A 25,097-nucleotide genomic window follows, 5' to 3' on the forward strand; every position below is an offset into this window, starting at 1 on the left:
AGGGAAATGCAATTTAAAATTACAATGCGAAACCACCTCAAACCTGATAGAATGGCTGTTATCAATGTGATAGGTAATTACAAGTGTTAGAGACGTTGTGGGGAAAAAGGAACCCTCATTCTCTGCTGGTGGGGGTAGAAACTGCTACAGCCACTATGGAAATCAGTTTGCTGGTTCCCCCAAAATTAAGAACAGAGCTCTGGTTGGTGTGGCTCAGTGGACTGAGCACCATCCTGTGAAACAGAGTCGCAAGTTTGATTCCCAGTCAGGGCACATGCCTGGGTTGAGGGCCAGGCCCCCAGTAAGGGGCCCATGAGAGGCAAATGCACATTGATGTTTCTCTTCCTCTCTTTCTCCCTCCCTTTCCCTCTCTCTAAAAATAAAATAAATAAGATCTTCAAAAAAAACAGAGTTACCATATGACCCAGCAGCACATATACTTATTCACAAAGACATACGTTCATTGCACAATTAATTACAGTGGCCAAGACATGGAAACAACTGAAATGTCCTTCACTAGATGATTGGATAAAGAAGATGTGGTACATACATACAATGAATTACACCTCAGCCATAAGAAAAGATAAAATACTGCCATTTGTAATAACATGGTTGGATCTGTTAATATTATGCTAAGTGAAGTCAGTCAAAAAAAGTTAAGAGCCATATGATTTCACTCATACGTGGGATACAAAACTGAAGGCAACAAAAGAACAAACAGGAAAAACAAACAGAATCTCATAGACACAGACAACAATATGATGGTTACCAAAGGAAAGGGGGGGTGGGTTGTAGGGGAGGGTAAATGGGATCAAATATATGGTGACAGGAGAGGATTTGACTTGGGTGGTGGGCACACGGTACAATATGGAGATTATGCATCATATAAATCTACACCTGAAACCTATGTAATCTTATTTACCCATATCATGCAATACATTTAATTTAAAAATGAGAAAAAGTAGATCATTTTGTTCTCACAATGATCTCAGTGATCAAGTGTTTGCCTTCTCAACACCCATTTTGCTCCAAGCTAAGGTTACTCAGGTGGTGCTTATTTAATTGTCCTTAACATGTAATGGCCTTGGACGAATATGACCCAAACTTGGCCAATGACCTGTGAGAAGAGCTTTGCTGGGGCTTCTAAGACAGTTTGTGTTACTTTCAATTTCTTTCTGGGAAGAAATGTTTTTTACAAGGTGGCTCTTCTCCTTCAACCGGCTATATCCTGCTGTGATGTGATGTCTCAAATTGCTGCTCTGTCTTCACAGAACACAAGGGTGATGCCGAAAGAGAGAAGAAGGGAGAGCCAGGGAGTATCAGAGAAAGTCTGGGCCTTCTGTGAATATACCCAGGGCTTGTCCTTCCTCAGGACTTCTTGTCATGGAGGCAGCACATTTCTGTGGGGTTAAAGCCAGTTTGACAGAACTTGCCTTGATCTGGTGTGTCCTAATTGAAGCAGCCGCCAAAGTTAATTTTTTCCTTATAAGTCCCCAGCACTTTGCAGGTAGCCTGCATTTCAGAGTCTGTGAATATTGCTGAGTCATCCTCTGAGCCTCACCTGGTGGAGTCTAAGGATTTGATGATAGTATTGGGTGATATTAAAATTTTAAAAATTGATGCAGAAGAGTTAGTGATCCCTAAAGAGCCTCAGCTTTCTCCTTCACTCACTTTGAGAACACATTTGGGACACATGTTCTTTTTCAAACAGAGTTCACTTTGTGACTCAATAGTGAATGTAGTGAATTTTACATAAAACTTCCTGTGTTATGAAGCTATCAAACACCATAATTAAAACCTCATTAATATCTCCTTAAACATTTCTGTGTTTTTGCCGAAGTTCCTCCCAGGGCAACAATAGTGCCTCATATCTTCTCTTTATACCCCACTGCCTTTCCTGTCCTTCCTCCCACACAGCAGCTACCACCTGCTCCATTTTCCAAAGCTATGCAGTTCTCACCTTTGGCCCACACAGCCCCTCATCACCCCTGCTCCCCACCCAGTCACACAGAACCTGACCGTTATCCCAGTCTCACCACAGAGAATTCATGACATAAAACAGGTCACTTCCTAGGGACAAAAACTGTTGGCAACATTTTTTTAACCATGACAATATACACTTCACTGAGCAAGTATTTGCTATTCTCCATACACTGACCATTCTCTTCTAGAGACGGAGGGAGGAGAGAATAAAAGCAATGATTTTCTTGTGGCACATGAGCACAGATATGTATTACTCAAGGAAGACCTTTCCTCTCCCTCTCTCTCCTCCCTGGTTTGTCACTCCTGCCATCCTACTTCCTTATGTTCCTCTATTCCTTCTGCTACAGGACTGGCCATCCTGAGGTCTCTGGACATGCAGTTTTCTTGTTCAGCCTGACTGTGTACAACTGGGGAAAGCTTGAATCCCCACCAACAGTGTTAACCCAGACAGGTCATACTTAAGCTGCTATTGACAAGACAGCTTCTCTAGAGAACTGTGGGAGGCAGGGGCACCACTTAGAAACATAGCTAGCAGTCCTGGTCTGCTCACCCTGCCTTTCCCAATCCTCCCCATGGAACCCACACTGAAGTTGCTTGCCCACAGTTCTGCTCTCTGCCTCATGTGACCAGCCCCAGTGTGTCTGCTGAATGGCCATGTATGGCATGTTGCATTGTCCCCAGCAAACTGTGACTATGAATAAGCTATCAGCTTCTCAACCCCCTCTGTCTCTTGATCCGTGCCTGGTCTTATCATACTTTACTCAAAGTGACACAGGTAAAACACTGGCAACCACAGCCTACATGACCTAGAAACCTAAGTGTCTCTTTTGAGACAGAAGAGAGCAGTGAATGATGAGATTGCTAACTGGCATGAGGGGATGGGTGAAGCCTTGTTTCCTCAAAGAGCTGTCAGGATATTACATGTCAAGGGCCTGACCACACACCTCAGCTCTCAGTCTCATAAAATCATGGACTTGTATGAGAGCCGTGTGCAAGCAGATTAGCCTAAGCCCACCACGTTTCAGGAAACCAGCAGGACTCTGGTCAGGCCCCTGAACTGAGAATGTTGTCCAGCACAGTGATCCTCAACAGGGAGCTGACATTCCGTTCCCCTGTGGTCAGGTTTTGGGGAGATGATAACACTGAAGCTAGAATCCAATGGAACCTTGGTTCTCGAACTTAACTATTTCTGGAAAACTGAGCGAGAAGCAATGTGTCTGAAAATCGAATGTCCTTGGTCACCTGAGAGACACATGGCTGGCTAATCATACATGTATCAGCCTGAAAGTGTTGTCAGGTCAAGAATTGAGAACCAAAATTTTGTTTGACAACCAAGACAGTTCTCGAACATCTCCCATTTCGAACCATTAGGTTCTCAACCAAGTTGTTCACAGAGAAAATGTCTCGGTTGTCAGACAACATTTTGGTTCTCAACTCCACAATGCTTTCATGCCCAAAAACCTGCATGATGAGTCGTGCATCTCTCGGGCAACAAAAGAGAGAATGTGCCAATAGGAGTGTGGTTCAGCTTTGGAAAAATCGCTTCTTGAACAGTCTTTGGGAACAAAGCGGTTTGATGACCGAGGTTCTACTTGCAGGCTAATTTATGATACGTCTACGTAGTTTCCCAGAGTCTTCATGTCCCCGACAATCCAGCCACCCTCCCATCCAAGCAGCTATAACCTGTTTTCATAGATAAGGGGGGAAGAGAAAAAGAAAAAAGTTGTGAGGCTTTAGCAGATCAGGATGAATAATTCACTGTTCAAATAACATATTTTTCTCCCTGTTCATGTGCTTGTTTCACATCATGCCATCCAATTTTTAATGTTATAAATGATAGCTTTACTGTATTCATATTAGACAGTCAATATTCTCCAACTGGATATGTTGTCTGGGTAAATTGTGAATTTCCAAATGAGTCTCAAATGTGTTTCTGAAACATAGGGAAAAGACCAAGTTTTCCCTTCTTGAAAAGTGGAGATGTTTGCCATGAGGACTCTCAGAGGTGATCTTGTTTTCTTTTTCTAATGTTTAAACTTGTTTCAATCATTTCTTCTTTTGTGGCAGGAAATGAAAACCCCCATGAATAAGTTTCTATGCTCTGTAACTTCTTTGATAAGCAGTGCTCTCTGTAACACTTGCAAAATGCTTTGTTTTTATATGACAGGGAGCTGACTAGCAGCCATCACCAACATAACATTATCTCAAGGCCAAACACTGACCTTCGCTTCCCTTCTGCTTCTGTATGCTTGCTTCAGCAAATGACTCACCCCCTCCTCCTTTCTGCCTTGTAACAAGCATTTAAAGAAGACTCCAGCCCAGCCTTTTTGGCTCAGAGGATTTGGATGGTCACCTCCGCTCTGAGCCCCCCGGGTAAAAAACTTTGTGCTTCGTCATCTGTCCACGAGTGAGTGATCTTCTGCAACACATTGATAATAATGCATAATGTGGTCTATGACTTTAATTGTGTCTATAAGACACGGTTTTACAAACCAACGTGCCCTGAGAATCAACACCGATTTGTTTTGCCAGTTTCTCAATGCAAATAGTGAAAGGCAGGTCAGCATATAAAAACTGTCCCATTGTCTTCTCTGCCTTTACCTGCACTCTTCATGTTCACGGCTGGACATGGACTAGGCAGCCACTTCACATGTGCAAAGTCTTCCTGATGTCAGGCTTCCCCCTCTTCCAATCACTCCCAGGACTCAGCTGCAAATTATAATGCACCTGTCTTGGTCTTTGAAGGGGTGTACTGAGTGCTATATCATTTACTGTCTCTGTAAGTTGTTATGACTTAATTTAATTTTTTGTATGTCAAGAAAAATTATATATTTATAAATGTAAATAAATACTCAAGTAATTACATACATGGTTTCTGGTTGAAATTTCCCTTTTTCTCTTGTGTTCCCCATAAAGTCTCTTCACTTCATTCTTTTCAGCAACTCTTCATAATAAGGAATGTTAGCTTAATATAGGCTTTCTGTATTTTGTTGATGCTCATATACATATTATGTGGAAAATATTTGTTGTGGTTTAAAACTGGATCCTGATACAGTAGAACCCCCTCCAGCCCACCCTTTTCTTTCATTTTGATTTCTGAGGTTTTAGCCACTAGTGATCAACCATGGCCCAAATGTACTAAGTAAAAATTTCCAGAAAGAAATGGTTCCTAAGTTTTCAACTGCACACCCTTGTGAGTAGTGTGATGAACTCTTGTGTGGTACTGCTCCATCCTGCCCAGGATGGGAATCATCCCAGCGTGTCCACCTCATTTCACCATGTGGGCACTGTAGCATCTCAGTCACATCAGCATGAGAAGGGCCACTACAGTTCCATATGATATTTTGTGATGGGTGAGAACACATTCACATAGCTTGTACTACAGTATATTGTTATAATCATTCTATTTTATTTTTAGTTATTGTTAACCTTAGTATTGTTATCAATCTCTGTCTGTGCCCAATTTATAAATTAAACTTTATCATACATGTGTATGTATGGAAAAACCATAGTATATATACAGTTCAGCCCTAATTGAGGTTTCAGGCATTCAGTATGGGTCTTTGAACCATTTCCCCATGAATAAGGGTGATGACTGTACAGACTTTCCTATGTTCAGCACATGGAGATTTTTCCAAGTGCACTAGTGTAGTGAATACCACATGGAGTGAATGCACCGTGATTATTGAGTGACTTTCCCATGGGTGACTCTTTGCTCAGGTCCCAGGGTTGGTGCTAAATAAGCTTATGTAAAATAGCCTTAGACATGTACTGTTACAGAGAAACTTTTATTTCTGTGGGATCAGGGTTTATTTATTAAGAGTATATGAACTTGTATTTTCAATAGTTGTTGCCAGATTGAATTTCAAATTCAGTTTTGCACATCTAGCTGAATATAGAAGATTGCTTTCTTATCTATACTCCTACCCACAAGAGATAATGTGACTCTTTTATATTTTTGCCAGTCAGGTGGCTAGAAACTGAAATCTCTGTACTGCTCTAATGTGCCTTCCCCTAACTCTGAGGGAGTCTAAACACCCAGTGCTGAGCTGTGGTCATTGGAACTGTTCTTCTGGGTGATGTCTTCCTCTGATTGTCATCAAACTTTATAACTTATTTGCCTCTTTCTTATTAACTTCAAGAGCTATCTTAGGTTGTAATATCAGCTTCTTTTCACTTGGTTTATAAATATTTCATAGATTTGTCATTTGCTTACTAACTCTACTAGTTTATATAGTTAAATATGTTAATAATTCTTTCATAGATTTGACTTTCCTGGTCTCCCCTCAAACAAGATTTTGCATGGTTGCTTCTTGTATTTTTTGTTCTTTTTTAAAATACTTTATACCATTTATGTACTTGGAATTTACTTACATATATGGTGTCAGAGGGGAAACCAATTATATTTTCTTTGAGGTAGATAACCATTTGTTCCAATATCATGTATAATATAATTATTTTTTCTGCATTACACTACCCTGTAATGATATCTTAAATTTCCATATAAATAAAAACTAATGCTGTATTTTGTATTCTGTTCCACTGGTATTTCTGTGTGACCTTATATTGGTACTATTGTTTAGATTATATTGGCTTCGAAATAATTTTTGAGGACCAGTAAAGAAAGTTTCCTTCATAGTTTTTTTTTAATAAATTTTCTCTCTGGAATTGATTTTTTTATATACACTTGAAAGTATTTGTGTCTAATTGTTAAAATCTTGTTGGAATTTTAAATGGAATTTCTTGAATGTGTGCTTTAATTTATGAGAATTTAAATTCTAATGAGCTGTCTTACTATCCATAACATTTACATACATTTTTACTTATTCAGGTAATATTTTATGTCTTCAATGATATTTTATATTTATTTTCCCCTGTAGAAGCTGTTTATAACCTGATATCAATAACAGAGAAAAATTATTCACATATGTTTACCTGCCCAACATAATGAAAATAGTGAGAAATTAAACCTATTTTATTTTTGTCCATCTTTTTAAAATAAAATATATACATTTCAACTACTTTTTTACAAACTACATCTTAATTGTTTTTTCAGTACAGTTATGAACTCAAGGCTTTCCACAGACTCAAGTTTTTCTAAATACCAAGATAGCATTATCTGTTTTCCAATTGTCATGGCTTGTCTGATGGAATTCCCTCACTAGCTGCCTCTGGTTTTCCAGAGTTGTTCTGGAAACCCTTGTAAGCAGGCCTTGGTTTCTGGCAACAATATTTAGTGCTGTCTTGAATTTCCTGATGCAAGATAAAAATAGTTACTCTGCAAGAAGGTGGATGTCTCTTTTTTCATTATTTCATATTTAACATTTATTTAGTAAGGCCTGACTGTTAGTACTATAGTGAGCAACAAAAAAAAAATGAAACTGGGTGTTTTCAAAATGGTTTTTGAAACCATGAAATCTTCAAAAACCAAACAGACTTTTGTCAAACCCAGTACACAAGCCCTGGTGTGACTTGTGCCCTCGCCCAAGGGGACTTTGTCCTGGCTCAAAGTTCTCAGAAGCACTTTTAAATTCAGTGTGACAGAGAGGGAAGCAGTTCTAAGTAGTGGGGTCAAGAGCAGACCTCCCAGGGAGAGAACAGGGAGAGGTCTGAACAGAAGTCAGGAGCAAGCTGACTGAGAATACTGCACTTTAGGAACATAAAAGCCAGAGGCTGGGCTCTTGCTGGGAAGTTCACTGAGGCCAACTGTTCAATAAAGTCTACAAATCCAGGTAATTTTAAAATAATTGTAATCTGTTTCTTCAAAAGTTATACTGTTTCATTTAGAAATCTTAAAACTTGCCTTACAGATAAGAGAACAAAATCAGAATGAAACAAAGAGCATGAAAGTTGTCAACATTTTGGACTTTCATCCTCCTTGTATGCATAGTTTACATAGTTAAATCTACTTCATGCACATCTCTGTACTTGATACTTCAGTGTGATATAGCAGTTTATTAATTTCCCATTTCATTATAATACTGCATAAACATCATTTGTATGCATTATTTATACTATGTGTACTTTATCATGTTATAATAAGCTACCCATTCATTGTAACTGACATCCTGAATTGTGGTGATTTTTCAGTCCTGGGTCATGGAACAGCTCTCCAGCTTTCTCTATTACTGACAATGTTGCAAAAACATCTTTGCACATATCTTTTTTTGACTAGCTAATTTACTTAGGATAGAAGGCCAGGAACTGAATATTTTTTGTATTAAAGCTGTGCTCTATTGTGAAGCTCTTATGTCATATTTCCAAGCCCATTTCTCCAAGGGCTGTGCCCCCAGTGTGTGTACTCTCATGGACAGAGCATAGGAGTTCCTTTCTCATTGGCTGGGGCAGCACGGGACACCACATTAAAAATGCTAGATAGATTGATGAAGGTGATACTTCATTTTTAATGTATATTTACTTTGCACAGAAACATAGTCTTTACTGAGGTATAATTGGCATTAAACCCCTCTTAGTTCAAGTATACAGCATAGTGATTAAATATTTGTGTATATTGTGAAGAGAACCCCACAAGAAGTCTAGTTAAAATACATTTAAGGTGTATTTCATATATGCAAGTGAGGTTGAATATATTTATTAGTAATTTGTAGTGCTTTTTGGGAGGTTGGGGGGATGTTTGAATGCACTGAATCAGGCACAAACAGGAAGGGACTTGAGTTTAAAACAGAGCTAGTAAGAATACAGAAATAAATCTCACAACACTTGCCAGAATTTTTTGATTAAATCTACTCTAATTGTTAGGGATATTAGATGGTAGAAAGGAATTGGACAAACCCTATCCATTTGTATTATTCCCACATGCTCTTAGAATATTTAATCTTTAATTATTTTCTCTGGAAGCTAGTTAATGAAATTCTAACTGTAGGCACACCTATATTTCTAAGTTTGAATTAATAAATTAAAAAAGCCATTGAAATGTAGGCATTATTTGCCTCCTGATGTGATGAAATAGGAAGTAAACAACCCACTTAAAGAGTACTTTTGAAAAAACTAAAACTGCACCTAAGCAAGCAGTTAGATCCAAGGCCCATTTTTAGGAAGTTCAAAGGATAAGGAACAACCTCAGGGAAACCACAGAGGAACCAATAAACCAAATCCAGAATGTTGAACTGAGGCAGGGTACTGAGAAGCTATGAAAATTCCTTGGCAAGTGGAATGGGGAAACTCAGACAAAAATAATCAAACAAAGCCAGGTGATTTGAGCAATTTACAGCCAGCTACTGACTCACAAGGGCTTGTCTTCCCTAACCAAGGACACTTAGGAGCAAATGATTTACACATTCCAGGCCTTGCCAGGGTAGACCTCCTCCCTCTGACCCCTATTCAAGAAAATTCGTTAAAGATGACACTGACCAGAGAATGGCCCCAAAGTCAGCAAAATGCACTCATTTTGATGAATCAACATATTGAAGGGCATAGCCGGAAAAATAACGAATATTCTGTTAAGACCCTATCCTGAGACCTGCCAAGGATTCCCACCCCTGTGAAAAGATTAAAGCCCAAGACAAAGGACCTAGTGTGTGCCCTCTCTGGAGCATGCACACTGTTTTGCTCAGGCACAAACTGTTTACTTTCTGTTTCTTAAACTCTAAGCCTGCCCCCTCCCCCTCAGACTTGCAACCAGGGGAGCAGCAGAAAGTTGCAGCTCATCTCAGGCTTACCCCCTGAGCTTGTCTTCAAAGTCCCCTTTTCTCTGGCCTTCCATGGACTAAAAGCAACCTCGTCTTGGCTTACTTCTGTCTCTGTGCCTTTTACTTCTCAGTGTATCTGTGCAGCCTGCATGGCTCACTCTTTTTCCATAATGTTTCTGGGGAACCAAAGCAGCCCCGCCTAGGCTCTCTGATTGACACTGTGCCTTAAATCCTTCCTTTGGTTCACTGTCCCCAGCTCTAATAAGTGTACTTGCCGAATCACTTGGACTCATGCTGTGAAATCTTTCTTGCATGAAGTCAAGAACCCACAAACTACAGGCTGGCCAAGGCAGGCCTGCTCCTGGGCTGAATCCCATCTGGTAACAGAGCAGTAGAATATTCTCTAAGACAGCTGATCTGATTCATGCAGTAAACCAAAGAATATTTATGTGTACATGCATACAGATAAATGTAAAATAATATTTCTCAGACAATCAGCAAAATTTGAATATGGACCAAATAGAAGATGTTGTTAAGACATTATTATTAATTTTGTAACGTGTCTCATAGCACAGATGGCATCACGTCATCAGGTGAAGAGTCAGTTATGTAAAGATGAATGGTGTAATACATGGGCTTAGCTTTGCTCTGCTCCGGCAGAGCAAAAGTGGGAGGGAGATGGAATAGTGCAGTAAAATGCTGACAATTGTTGAAGCAGGGTGATGGGCACATGGATGGAGGTTCACCATGTTATTCTCCATTTTGTGCATGTTGCAAATTTTAAAACAAAATATAGCAATCAAATACCAACAAAAAATCACTTCTAGAATGGCAGCAGAAAGACCTCTGAAAATGTGATCCCCACAGGAACAACTAAACAATAGCTAAAATAGTCAAAATGAATTTTTTAAAACAATGAATTAACCAAAGACAAAATCCAAGAGTACTGACTCAAGAAAAATCAGTGAATCTCATTAAGAGCAGTTAGTCTTGTGGCATCTTAACTTGCCCTGTTCCCATCCTTATTTTTCCAGCTCATCTAGTTCCCCAGGGCTTCTCAAACAACTAGCATTTCCTCACTACTCCTGGAGCTCTCCTGGCTCGGGCACAGTCTAGCCATCCAGGGTAGGCAGAGATGGGAGCATGAGCTGGCAGACACCAAACACCTTTCTGTCTACTCTGCCCAGAGTGAGCTGATACAAAGCCCCAGATGTCAGCTTCCTGGGGTGGGCCTGGGGAGGAAAGAGTTGATTTATGCATCCAGTGCTCCATCTGCTCAGGGGCTGATAAAGAACTAGCCTCTGCCTTAACAGTCCTGAAAGTCTGATGGATTTAGCATGGTGTAGCTGTATAAGATAGTTCATGTAAGCCCCAGGGTAATCACCAAACAATTACCTATTGAGGTTATTGAAAAGAAAAAGAGTCCAATGGGTATCACTACAGAAAATCAACAAAACACAAGGAAGGCATCAAGAGAGAAAAAGACACATTCCTGACACTAATACAAAATGGCAATGAGTGTAAACTGTAATTGAGAAAAAAATTGAAAAGACAGATGAAAGAACGAGATTAACCAAAGACAACCATCAAAATGGCAGAGTAAAACCTTCCCTATCAATAATGACTTTAAATGTAAGTGAATTAAACTCCCCAAAGGATAGAGACTGAATGAGTGACAATGAACTAACAGCAAACAGTACCAAGACTGAACTATGTGTGTCTACAAGAGATTTACTTTAGATTCCAGAGCACAGAGCACTTAGGCCAAAAGTAAAGGGAGAGAAAAAGTGTGTAAATAAAAAAACAGCAAAGCGAGTGTGGCTATTTTACCAAATTGCTTTATGTTATAAACTGTAACGAGACAAAGAAGAGCATTATAAAACAATAAAAGGGCCGAGCTGAGTTGGTTGGAATGTTGTATTGTGGATTAAAGTTTGCATATTTGATTTCTACTCAGGGCACATGCCTGGGATGCAGATTTGGTCCCCAGTTGGAGAGAATACAGTGGCCAGTCAATAGATGTTTGTATCTCTCTCACTTCCTTCCACTCTCTCTGGAATTAAAAACAAAAACAAAAACTACAAAATTGAATAACAGTGTCAATGTACCAGGACACCAGGAAGATATAACAATGATAATATATACTGCCCCAACGTCAGAACACCTAAATATATAAAGCAAACATTGGCAAGATTGAGGGGAGACATAAACAGTATCTGGACCAGGAACGAGGCAAGGATGCTCCTTCCTGCCAACTCAATTCAACAGGGTAAGAGAAGTGCTAGCCCCAGCAGTTAGGCAACAAAAAGAAATAAAGGGCATCTAAATCAACATAGAAAAATAATTTGCTTTTAAATACACTGACAACAAACTACCTGAAGAGGAAATTAGAAAAACAATCCCATTTGTAACAGCACTAGAAAGAATAAACTAGAATAAACTGAACTATGCAGGTGAAAATCCTCTATATGAAAAACTACAAAATAATGCAAGAAATTGCAGATGCAAATAGATAGAAAGTTTTCTCATGTTCAGTGGAGATGTATGTCCACACAACAATGTGTCCGTAAATGTTATCAAGAGGCGAAAAGTAGAAAAAGCCAAGTGTTCATCAGCTGATGAAGGGATAACCAAAAAGTGGTATACCCACACAAAGAGATGGCATTTAGTCGTGAAAAGGAATGAAGTACTGATAGACATTACAACATGGATGAGCCCTAAGAACACTAAGCTAGGGGAGAGAAGGCAGTCACAAAATGCCACATAGTGTATGAATGCAATTACATAAAATCTTCTGATAGACAAATCCACAGAGACAGGCAATACTTGCCAAGGGTTGGAGGGAGGGACAATGGGGACTCATTTCTAATGAGCATGGGGGTTTCTTCAGGGATGATGAAAACTCTCTAAAGTTGTATAGTGATAAAATTCTAAGAATATGCTAAATGCCTCTGAATTGTATAATTAAGGGGGATGATTTTATGGTGTGTAACTTATGCCTCATTAAAGCTGCTAAAGGCAGTAACTGTACTGTTACCTTCTCTCTGAAAATTCTTTTAATGAAGAAAATCAGCTTGTTTAACAAAAAGAGTGAAAGGAGATGAGTGCAACGAGACTCTTTTCTGTGAAGCTGAATGATGGATACTTCATGCCTGTTCTGGGACTTGGCACCTCGGCTCCTCCTGAGGTAACTGTAATGGCAGTGGAGACAGAAGGGGGCAGACAGGGCCCTGCTCAGAACTAGTCACTGTGTGAATTTGGGGAATTCAGAGGGGCCTTTGTTTGTTTATGGTTAGGGTGCCTTCTCTCCAGGTTAGGCTATTTTGTGCAGGAAGCCAGTGCTTTTCAAATTTCATAGGCATAAAATACCTGAGAATCTAGTTAGAGATGTAGCTTTAGGGGTTCCACCCACAAAGTTTCTGATTGAATGGATCTGGGACAAAGCTCAAAAGTGCATGTTTCTAGTGAGCTACCAAGTTATCCTGCTGCTGCTTGTCCAAGGCCACATTTGGAGCAGTGTTGTATCAAGGGAGAGGGAGGCCATCACCTTCCAGCAGTTCGGGGGTGGGTGAGTCTGTTTCTGTTATTCTCACCTGCTGTGCAGTTGTAGCCATTTCACAATCTGTGAGAATAAGTGGAGCCCAGTTGTCATATAACCGCAGGTCAGAGACTTCACAGCAGGCTTCCCTGTGATGAAGTTTCTCTGTGAATTCTGATGTCCGCCCAGTTGTCCCTGTCAGTTGCTACAAAGTGTATTGAGAACAATTTCAGCATAAGAGGACCTGGAGAAAGAGAGACAAGGTTAATGTTAGAGTTTTGGAGGTCTGAGGTGGCCATACCATAGTCTCTGTGTGCCAAGGGGAGGGCCAAGGGGCCCTTGGAAATTCTCCCCATTTTTCGAAGACTGAATTGCACACGAGTTTCTGAGTCAAGCACTGTGACCTTGCAAGAGCTCAGCTTCAGTGCTTCTTGGTGAAGTTTGTGGTTGTTTAAGGAAAGCTGTAGGGTTGTTTCTCGAGCATGAGAGCCACATGGTGTGAACGCTGAGGGCTGAGTGTGGCAAGGACACCGGCACGAAGCTCTGCTTTCCTTTGATTTGGCTCTTCAGTCTGTGGACAGTCTGTTAATTGCCCTGAGACTAGTTACCCCATCAGGAGTTGAAAATTTAAAAATGTTCCTGAAACCTTTTAATGATAGAGTGAGGTAGAAGAGGGTCATGGACAGGGAATAATTATGGATAACTTAAAAAGTTTAGCCTGGTGGCCAGGAGAAAAGAAGGCAGCTAAGAAAAATAACCAAGTTGTGAAGGATAAATGATCACTTAATGACCAACTTAGTAACCCACCAAAATTATGTGCTACTTGAGTGAAAAGAGGTTATTTTCTTTTATATTTTTGTCCTTCCTTAGATGTGCTTGAAGTGTTAGTCAAGTTTACATAGGTAAATTACTAATGTATTCCATCTAAAGTTACATCTTCATTGCACTGATGGATAATTTTTAGCTTTGGATTTCTGGGTTGAAGTGAGTTTAATAATCTCTGATAGAGTGAATTAATTTAGGTATGTAAATATAAAGGTTGTGTAAAGCTATAGATCACATAGAGAGTATAAATCCAGAGGTAGGGTGTTAAACCCAGTGATGTGCTGGGTCTACCTCTTAGGTTGACAAGATTCAATTGTGAGCATTTTTTCCCCATATTTGTAGTTTGAAATTAACCGTGTGGGGGTATCTGGACCATAAAATTTAGACTTTTCCTCAGAGTCAGTTGTTAAACATTGACCACTGGTTGGTTACTTGTCAACAGTTAGCTTTGTCACTCCTAGCACTTAGCCCTTAGAAAAGCAATAGGTTCTGTTGACTAGCTCTGCTCACGGAATTGATCATGCATTCCTGAGTGCAGTGGGTCTTTATTTTTTATGCTCTTCTAGGTTGCTAAGAGTAAGGTGGAGGGCGCCATCGAGACAGCAATTGATGTGGGCTATCGCCACATTGATTCGTCCTGTGTATACCTGAATGAGGAGGAGATTGGGAAAGCCATCCAGAAGAAGATTGCCAATGGCACTGTGAAGAGAGATGACATATTCTTCAGTTCGAAGGTGCTCTGTAGAGTTGCATATGTATCTGTAAGAAGCTCACTCTTAGCTGAAGAGTTTCTTGGCCAACTGCTCCTCTCATTAGTTTAATTTTGATTCACTCTTGGACCTTGGACTATAGAAGATGGTTTAGGAACATGCTGGTTGGGAGTGTGGGTTCTGTGGTCAGGTGTCCTGTATGTGAATTGTACTAAATGTGTGACTTTGGACAGAAACTTACTTAAACTTTGTTGTAAACTTTGTTGTATTTACCTCACAGGATTTTCATGAGTGCTATATGAAAGGTACATATGAAGCTTTTAGAAAAGCATTTAATATATTTTAAGTGCTAAGAAATACTGTTTTTCTATTGATGTTATTTTAATTTTTCAGAAATGGATTTGGCTTTTCCAACTCAGATATACTCAAGTTTTGACAAAGTGACTTAATCTTTCTTAGCTCTAGTATGAGGAAATATAATTTAGTCAGGAAATGGAAGTTTTTGGAAACTAATGATAAGTTTTACTTCTTAATATTCTAGACACTTGACTGTGAAATTTGTTAATGAAGAAAAGTTTATTAACTTCTCTAAACTTTAGCCATCACATCTCATTCAATCTGTGATGTGGTCAATAAAATCATTAATTTTTCTCTCCTATGAAGTAGACATTGTCTCATAAAATGATATAAGGATGAAATTATTCTTTATAAAAGTACTTAAGTACTTTTAGAAATCTCTTCAGCCATTTTCCCCTAATTATTCTTCATATCCACTGACATTATATCTGAGGCAAGAATAAGAGATTTTAGATATTTAATTCTGAATGGAAAAGGGCACCCAGGTGGAATTTTTCCTATAGTGTCGCTGAACTGATTGCTGCTAGAGGAAAGGCACTTGTGCCTGAGGGGAAGTGGCTCTGAAGAGTGAGTTGAGGCCCAGGCAAGGGAACCCTGCCCAGGGCTATACACAGACATTTCCTCAAGCCCAGAATGTGAGTCTCCCCATGACTCTTTAGATGTGGTACCGCTACCACATGAGCGTTCTTTCTCTCATGTTTTAATCCTCCCTTCATAGATCCTGTTTGTTTCCATATCCCCCCAAATAAAGTTCTTGTTTCAAATGCAATTTACCAGCCCTGTCTCAGACACTTGTAACTTATGTTTGGAGGTAGCACTCAGGAATATGTTTTTAATGAGCAAACCAAATAGTGCTTTTACATTCTAAAATATGAAAACCTCTGTGTAGAACATATTTTCATTTGCTACATTTTTGTCTTAATTCTGTATGAAAGTAAGTTATCATGATCAAGAATTTAAGAGATTCAGTGGGTTATCTGTCACATCACATCTACAGTAAGTGAAGTATGGTTGTGGGTGCTTATTTACTATTTTATAAATCTCTCGGAAAGATTTTTAAAGGAATAATCTCACACCCCTCCTCCTTTAACCATTGCAGCTGTGGCTCACCTTTTTCCGCCCAAAATTGGTCCAAACTGCCCTGGAAATGTCGCTAAGGAAACTCCAGCTAAGCTACGTGGATCTTTTTCTTATTCATTTCCCAACAGCTTTGAAGGTTAGCAAAAGTTATTTTCCTTTGGTTATCAATATAAAAATTGTTGCTGAACACCAGAGACAATATAGCTTGCAAAAATGAGAAGAAATATACATAACAGTTTAAGGTTCCTTTTTTTCCCTGCAACTGTGTCATTGTCAGCTGACTATTTCAGCCTCAGAATGACAAGAGTTCATTTGTTTCAATGGCTTTGTCTCAATTTGTGGATGCCCCATATCTTGAACCTGAAGCCCACATGCACTTGTGCCTGGGGGTATCCCAGTGTGAGGTCCATTGAGGCCCAGGAAATTCAAAGAGGATGAGACTTAGCCCTTGAGATGCAGGCAGGATGCCCTGTCTTTGGACCACCTCCCAGTGAGGGAGGGGAGGGAGCAGGCCCAGGACCAAGGAACTCTGCTCCAGTCCAGGCCCCTTCTAGAATGGTGTCCTGGGTGTCTCAATTTATCTTTCACACAAACAATATTTATTAAACTTTAGCAGTTAAAAACATTTCTAAGAGATTCACTTCCTAAATGAACTTCCCTTCCCTTTATCCTAATCTTAAAATTCCTTTCAAAAATGAGGATAGATTGTTCCATTAGCCTCAAGACTTATAGGCTCCAAAGAGCTTGGCTGGAGGCAGACTTAGTTTTATACTTAGTTTGTACAACCTCTCCTTCCTTCCTGTGTTCCAGCCTGGGGAGGAGATTTTCCCAAAGGACTCCCATGGGAAAATCATTTTTGACACAGTGGATCTCTGTAGCACTTGGGAGGTGAGTACAGCTTCTGTGCCTTCATGGAGAGGGGACAGGCAGGAATTCGGCCAAGATGGATCTAGTTCAATTCTGTCACCTGTATAAACCCAGGTAAGTCCTTGAATGCCCCTTTGCCTTGGTTTTCACAAGTCATTTGTTTCATGATTCAGCACATAGTTATTAAATTCCTGTGATGTACTTGGTACTTGGTATTCTAAGTAGTCAGACAACATTACTGAATAAACCCAAGGTCTCTGTCCCCAGGCAAACTGAGAATGCAGGGGGAGGGTTGGGGGTGGAAAAGAGATAGGTAATTAAAAACAGATTGTGTAGTGCAGGCCTCCTTAAGAAGATGACATTTGAGCAAAGACTTGCAGAAAGAGGGAATTGATTATATGAATATCTGGGTGAGGAGAGATAGAGGCCAAAAGAAGGCCAAGGCAAAATTTGTAAGATGAGAGACACCCTACTGTCTTTGAGAAACAGCAACAGGGCACGTGGGATGGGGTCAGAGGGACTCTAGTGGCCACTACTAGGAAACGAGGGCAGAGAAAAAACAGGGCCACGGTTCTGTTCCCCATGCTGCAGCTGCTCTGCTTCCTGCTCTCCTGGTGCTTGTTTTGCTGTCACTCAATCCAATTTTTCTAGGTGTTCAGCTAAAGTCATCCTGGCTCCTTGAGCTCTGTCCTGGCCACTTGCATTCTTTCCTTACTCTTATCTTCTTACCCATGTTTTCCTAGTATTTTGTATTCTCCTCACTTGGCCATTTTCTTCTAGGTGTATTGACACCTTGCAAGACCTCTCTCTCCTGCTCTGGCCCATGTTCTCTCCCATCCTCAGCCCCCACTCTCAGTGAGCTCCCATTATTGAACTTCTCTAGCCAGTTCCACAGATGATGTCTCCTAACCCCTTCCTCCCCAGGCCCTGGAGAAGTGTAAGGAGGCAGGATTGGCCAAGTCCATTGGTGTGTCCAACTTTAACCGCAGGCAGCTGGAGATGATCCTCAACAAGTCAGGGCTCAAGTACAAACCTGTCTGCAACCAGGTGAGCCTCTTTAATACCCCTCTGACTTGTCCCTCCTCTTCATCTTACTGTGTCTCTCATACCCACAGGTCACCAATGGCACTCCCTCTCATTACTGCACCTTGGGACCCCAGCTGCTTCAAGAGAACAGAATGTATTTCAAATTGTTGAGAACAGTTTCCAAGGCCATGTCACTTGTTTTCTTTTTAGTTTTTCATGTAGTTATTTGTTCTTCAAAAATTTTATTTTGGAGTTTTACTAAATCCATAAAAATTGTGTTTCTTTTGGTTTCTTTTTTAAAAAATTGTTGTTCAATTACACTTGTCCCCATTCCAGCGCCCCTGTTACTCTCCCGGGTCGTACAGACCCCCACCTCCTACGTGCAACCTTCTCCCACCCATTGTCCATGTCCAGAGGTCCTTTATACATGTTCCCTCACTTGACCCTCCCCCTTCTTTCCCTTGCTAGCCCCCTCTCCCCTCCCCTCTGGTCACTGTCAGTTTGTTCTTTATTTTCATGTTCTGGTTATATTTAGCTTGTTTGTTTTGTTGACTAAGTTCCATTTATAGGTGAGATTCTATGGTATTTGTCTTTGACCACCTGACTTATTTCACTTAGCATAACGTTCTCCGGTTTTGGCTGTATAGGTTGTTTTGTATTGGTATTTCAATATTCTTAGGGTATAATCCCAGCACTGTATTTGTCAGGTCAAAGGGCAGTTCTATTTTCAGTTTTCTGAGGAAATTCCATAGTTTTCCACAGTAGCTATACCAGTCTGCATATCCAACAATAGTGCACTAGGGTTCCCTTTTCTCCACAGCTTCCCAACACTTGTTTTCCAAGTGTTGTTTCTGATGGCCATTGTGACCATTGTGAAGTGGTCTCATTGTGCTTTTAATTGGCATCTCTCTGATGGCTAGTGATGCTGAGCAATATTTCATATGTCTCTGGCCCTCTTTATGTCCTATTTGGAGAAATGTCTATTCAGGTGCTTTGCCCATTTTTTAGTTGGATTTTTTGTCTTCCTGGTGTGGAGTCATGTGAGTTCTTGGTATATTTTGGAGAACAAACCATTGTCCCAGATATCATGGGTAAATGTGTTTTCCCATATTGTTGGTTCCCTTTTCATTTGCTGATGTTTTCTTTCACCATACAGAAGGTTTTTAATTTGATGAAATCCCATTTGTTTATTCTTTTCTTTATGTCCCTTGCTCTAGGGGATGTATCGGTTAAAATTTTGTACTTGGGACATCTGAGATTTCCCTGCCTATGTTCTCCTCTAGGACTTCTGTGGTTTTGCAACTCATATTTTAGTCTCTTATCTATTTTGAGTTTATTCTATTGTAAAGTGAATGTTGGTGGTCTAGTTTCATTTTTTCATGCAGTTGTTCAATATTTCCAACACTGTTTATTGGACAGAGTGACTTTACTCCATTGCATGCTCTTGACTCTTTTGTCACATACTAATTGACCATAAAAGTGTGGGTTTATTTCGGGGCTCTCCATTGTGTTCCATTGATTTATGTGCGTGTTCTGGTGCTACTACAGGGCTGTTTTGACTACAATGACTTTGTATTCCTAAATACAACTTTTCTGGTATTGTGATCCCTCCGCCATGCTTTACAGCACTCTAGGTTACTTGTAGATATGGTGGTCTATATTACAAATGCTTGTGCTTGGCATCTGTAGGTGGAATGTCACCTGTACCTCAACCAGAGCAAACTGCTGGAATTCTGCAAGTCCAAGGACATTGTCCTCATTGCATACAGTGCCCTAGGCTCCGATCCCAAGAAGGACTGGTAATAATTTCTAGAAAGTTATTCTCATTGTAAATGCTGAATCTTTGGGGAGAAATTAAGGATAGACAGCAAGAATAATTCATGTCTGTCAACCCTTTCCCTAGCCTACATTGTAAAGTCTCAATAAAACTTTACCAAATAGTACCACTACTGATGAGGATGTTCATAAATTTCAGAAGGTTTGGCTTTGAAGGATGACAATGCCAGCCCAAGCCTTGATTCTGACACTCAGTAGTTGAGTGGTATGAGACAAGTAACCCCTTCTATAAATTGTAGTTTCTTTATCTCTTAAGTGGAATATAAATTATGCACCCTGCACGGGTGTCCCAACTGTGGCCCAGTGGCTGCACGTGGCTCAGGGTGGTTATGTAATGTAGTCCAACACAAAATCATAAATTTAATTAAAAGTTACGAGACTTTTTTGTGATTACATGTGACAATGTTTTCAACATGTGGCCCAAGACAACTCTTCTTTTCCAGTGTGGCCCAGGGATGCCAAAAGTTGGGCAGCCCCTGTGTGTTTGATTGACAAAACTGAGAGAATTCATTGAAAGCATTTGTGTGAAATAGAAAGTTCTTATAAAATAGCTAGTTATGTTTTTATGATGGTGGTCTTTGGGTTTCATTTTGGATAACAATTGTGTCTTTCTGAGTTATTTGACCTTTTACTAAATTTCTCAGAAATGTTTAAAAATGAGAAAGAAAATTTGTTTCCATTTCTGCCTTACGTTCTCTGTTGTTCTTCTCTGGATTCACCAAAAGACACAAAATAAGACCTTGACATAGCCAGAGGGTAGAGAGGAAGATTCTAGAGGACTAGCAGTGTTGAGCCTGAACAAGCAGACCCTAGTGAAATGGATATGCAGCCTCAGACACACAGCATGTCTGCCTCCTTCCCAGGGTGAAGAAGGACAACCCAGTTCTCCTGGAGGACCCAGTACTCAATGCCATCGCTGACAAGCACCAGCGAACCCCAGCTCAGGTGGCCCTACGCTATCAGCTGCAGCGGGGGGTGGTGGTCCTGGCCAAGAGCTTCAGTGAGAAGAGAATCCAAGAAAACTTCCAGGTGCATGGTAGGGCTGTGGGCAGCAGGCACTGACAGGCACAGCATTGCCTCTGGTGCAGGTTATTGGTGAGGCTCTCCATGTATGTTGGTTGGGACAAAGCTTGTCTCCTTGTACTCTGTGCATAGAAGTGCTGTGTTTAATGGTTCTACCCTCCAACTGCTGCAGCGTGGGTGGAGGGGTGTAACAAAGGACACTAAACAGGGTCAGGTTTGGTCTCAGTCCTGGTTTTTAACCCAGCTGCATGGCCCTGGGAAAATCATGTCTTAATTTTTTCAGCTGCTAAACAGGGAGTTAGATGAGATGAGGTTTGGGCTCAAAAATTTCTAGGATTCCTTTGCTGCTACCACAGTCACCCCATAGAAGTCTCTGAGGGTGACCTGAATTGCCAAGGACTGGGCCCCAGTTTCATGACAACCTTCTCATAAATCTACATAAACTCCTGCTTCAATTTGTGTGTCTGTGTCTGGGGGTGAGATGGATAGTGGGGGATAATTGCCTCAGGGAAATCGAGTTGATATTCTCACATTTCTGATAGGTTTTTGACTTCCAATTGACACCAGAGGATATGAAAACTCTAGATGGCCTCAACAGGAACATCCGTTTTTTAAATGTTACTCTGTAAGTAGCTTGTTTCATTGCAGAGTCTGGAAGCAGGACAGTGTGGGGATTCAGCTTACCTCATTCCACCAGGAAGAGTCTTCTCTTCCTTCTTCCTTTAGGGAAGTTGTGGGAAATTATGTTTTCTTCAAGCCTTCAGACCACCTTTTAACTGTCACCCTCATGTTCCTCTGTCCTAATGCTGCTTAAATTCTGGGATCAATTGATTTACTATCATCCTTTGCTTATTCCCTCACCCCTTGCCCTTCTCTCTCCCTGTCATGCTCACTGACCTAAGTCTCATCTCTGCTCACATCATCACTGTTTCCCTTCCACAAGATGATTCCTTGAGGCTTTCAAACATGTACTCACATTCCATAAAATCCTCTCCTGATTTGACCTCACTCCCCAGCTACATCCCACTTCTCCTTGTTTAAGAAAACTCTTGAAGAGGGGACATTTGTGCCCCCAGTGTCCCCTACACACACACACACACACACACACACACACCCTACGCTGATGTTGTAGTCAAGTCACTAGCCGTTCTTTGTTGTTCCTGCTTCTCTACTTCTTCCCCACACACAGGACTAATCCACAGGACCACAGGTTCCATGGTTGACCTGGTCAGACACCCCTCCTTGAGATATCTGGTGGCCTGCCACCTCACTCAGAGCAAAGGACAAATTCTTTAGACAACCTACATGAGCCAACAGGGTGCTCCCTCCCTCTGTCTTTGCCTTCACATCCTACTGCTCTCTACTCTGACTCCATGAGCCCCAGTGGCCCCTTGCTGATTTTCACAGGTGCCAGACCTGGCTCAGGGCTTTGCACTGGCTGTTCTCTCTGCCAGCTCACTCCTCCTCCAGGTAGCTGGATGGTCCTTCCTCCACCTCCTTAAGTTTTAACTCAGATGTCACCCTCCCAATACCTTCTCTGTCACTGTATCTAAAAAGGCACCCTGCCTGCACTTTTTCTTCTCCACCCCCATTTATTTTACTTTTGGCAACTACCCCTAATTGATATAACATATAGTTTACTAACCGAATTGGTTACATTTTTGGACCACTGAATGTTACATTGCTAGGACAGTTTCTTTAAAAAGCTACTCTCTCCTTGAATAATCAATGAATATTGGCTGAATGGATAATATAACAGAAGGTTAGAAGCTTAAGAGGAAGGGAGAGTAGAGTAGTGGGTAGTATTCCTTCACAATATCAATAATTTTAATTAGTGTTTATTCAGTGATTCAGCATTATCTATCTCAAACATGGTTATATACATAGAGTGAGGTTACTTCCCTTGCTCAGGGAAGCTTTCTGTTGAAGTGACTTATTTCATGAACACCGTATCTATTCTAGATCTAACATAGAGATTTTCACCCAGTAAAGTCATAAATGAATTTTTACTGATGCTTGGAAGAAACTGAACACTGGTGATACTTTTATCATCTTCCTCACCATTACCTTGAAATATTTGTTAGCTTTATATGTTAAACCACTAGGTCATTTTTTTAAGGGAAGGCAGCATTCATTTCTCTCCTCCTGGGAGGTAAAAGCTCAACACCAATAGTTCTATCTCCTTAAGCTGTAGAATTATATACCTGCAATAACAGACTACATTAGTGTATTTTTTATGTAGATGCTCAAGTGTCAGTAAGTATATTTATTTCTAACAATGAGTTTACTATAGTGTGATGCAACTGTACAGGGTTAGTCGAAAACTAGTTTTGTTTTTACTTCTCCAGAAAGCAAATTATCTTACTAATATTTATACTTGAGCCAGTTTAAAAGAAGCCTCTTTTGACCCAGCCCAGAAACAGTCACGAGACTAAGCCTTTCCTTTGTTTTCTTAGTTTTGCTGACCACCCGGACTTTCCATTTCATGATGAATATTAATGACAAGTGTGTGAGGATGCTCCCATTTTTAAATGTGGCCCAGGGTTGGAGATCACCTCAAGGATGAGAAGGTGTCTGTTGTGTTCCATGCCTCATACCCGGGTCAGTTACAATAAAGATTGTGTGTCTGGGTCAGGAAATAAAGCCTCTAAACCCAGTTTTTCTGCCAAATAAATAATGATAAAAATTGACAACAAAACCTACCAGTGCTTTGGCTCTTCTGTGTGTTTTTGTGTTTGTTTTGTTTTGTTTTTTCCCCTGTGTCACTGAGGCTGAAATACAGACATCCCAGCAGGTGATCTTTGCGGATCAGGGCTCTCAAAAACAGCTAACAATTTGCTGTGCTCCAAAGTTTCAAAGTCCACTCCTGTCTTGTTCTATAGTTCTGGTTTTACTTTCTGTCTCTTTTTTGAAATTGGCACTCTATAACATTTTATCAGTTCCTTGAAGGAGATTTAAAACCTAATATAAAATTTCTGAGATGTGCAGATTTCAATGAAAGATAACTCATCATACCAAGAAGAAGGAAGGAATGAACTTAATGAAAGACAAGCAACAGATGCCTGTACCAAGATGACCCAGACATGAGAATCATCACAGGTCTTAGAGCAGCCGTCCTAATACAACTGTTTCAACAGCAATTGCAAAGAAAGGTGGGACAAATAAAAAAGAGCAAAGTTCAACTAAGAATCTTCAGAGGAAGTTCTCCAGGGTGAGGAGAAACGGTTCTGATGGAAGCCCAGATGGGCGATGATGAGGCTGGAGTGCAGGGGAAATGGTACACGTGTCGGGAGATGCATGTGGTATTTCCTTCCTGACTGAAACTGTAAATGGAAAAAACACCAGTGTCCGGGCTGCCTGTCACTACCAGGTCCAATAAGCAATGACAGCTCTTCAATCTTTTATGGGCTCTTTATTCAGGTGGCCAGCGATCCGAGAATATGGTGGGTTCACACCCTAACAAACCATCTTCCATTCTCTTTCTTGGCCAGATCTTTTATAAGTGGGGTGGGGGAGGACAAGCAGGGTGCAGTGAAGGCTATGAAATTCAGCTGTTGCTACATTCCTGTCCTGGGACCTTAGCTGTCTCCAAGGGGAAGGGGAAGTCACCTGCTTCTTATGGTGTGGATGTCTCCAGGTGGTAATCTCTAGCCAATGCCCAGGGAGGTTGGCTGCTTTTCCCAGGAGCCAGGATGGGCCTTATCTGTAGTTTCTGAAATGAAAGTTTAACATACACATTACTTGCTAGATTTATGGCTATTTACCTTAAGTTAAATTTTGCAAATCTTAAGTCCCCTATCAAAAGTCTTTAAAAGAACACTGACTATGGAAAGGGGAAAGCATAAGCTTTTGTTGTGCATTACATTTGGAGGAGGGAGCAATGTAACAAAGCACAGGGTAGGGGTGATGGAAGTGCACTGCTTCCTGGTGCTGCCATGGTAGCCAGGAGCTTCCATTTCAACTCCAGGGAGGAGTGGGAGAAAACAGCTGCGTGTAACCTGAAAACAGCCCCTAAACCCCTGCTCGGTAGGTAGGCCAGGCTGTCTTCCAGTAGACCAGGGTTCTCAGATGTGGTTGAAGAAAGGGCCTCGCCACACAGCTTCCTTTTCCTGCCTCCTGCCTAATTTCCTGCTTCCCTTTCTTTGTCAACAGCCCCTGATGTCTGTGTAGAACACCCCACCCCCCACAAAAAAAGCATCTCCT

At 40.8% G+C, this 25,097-nt stretch overlaps 1 protein-coding gene across 8 annotated transcripts in view; it reads left to right on the forward strand.

Annotated features, from left to right (window-relative positions):
* Positions 1–25,097, forward strand: part of LOC114492418 (aldo-keto reductase family 1 member C15-like) — a 355,773-nt gene that overhangs the window by 297,184 nt on the left and 33,492 nt on the right. For 2 of the 8 annotated variants that reach the window (XM_036025062.1, XM_036025057.1), the window contains exon 9: positions 23,351–23,520. The exons of 1 other annotated variant lie outside the window; for it this stretch is intronic. In XM_036025062.1, coding sequence (XP_035880955.1) covers positions 23,351–23,393 — 43 coding nt within the window. In that variant the 3' untranslated portion in view covers positions 23,394–23,520. Of the gene's footprint in view, positions 1–7,650; positions 7,716–12,582; positions 12,820–14,561; positions 14,730–16,161; positions 16,279–16,952; positions 17,031–17,933; positions 18,057–19,724; positions 19,835–20,734; positions 20,901–21,436; positions 21,520–23,350; positions 23,531–25,097 lie in introns of those variants that run through there. 5 more of the 8 variants (XM_036025064.1, XM_036025065.1, XM_028506015.2 and 2 more) reach the window with 5 other exon arrangements.

This window comes from Phyllostomus discolor, chromosome 1 (genome assembly GCF_004126475.2).
Source record: "Phyllostomus discolor isolate MPI-MPIP mPhyDis1 chromosome 1, mPhyDis1.pri.v3, whole genome shotgun sequence".
NCBI lineage: Eukaryota > Metazoa > Chordata > Mammalia > Chiroptera > Phyllostomidae > Phyllostomus > Phyllostomus discolor.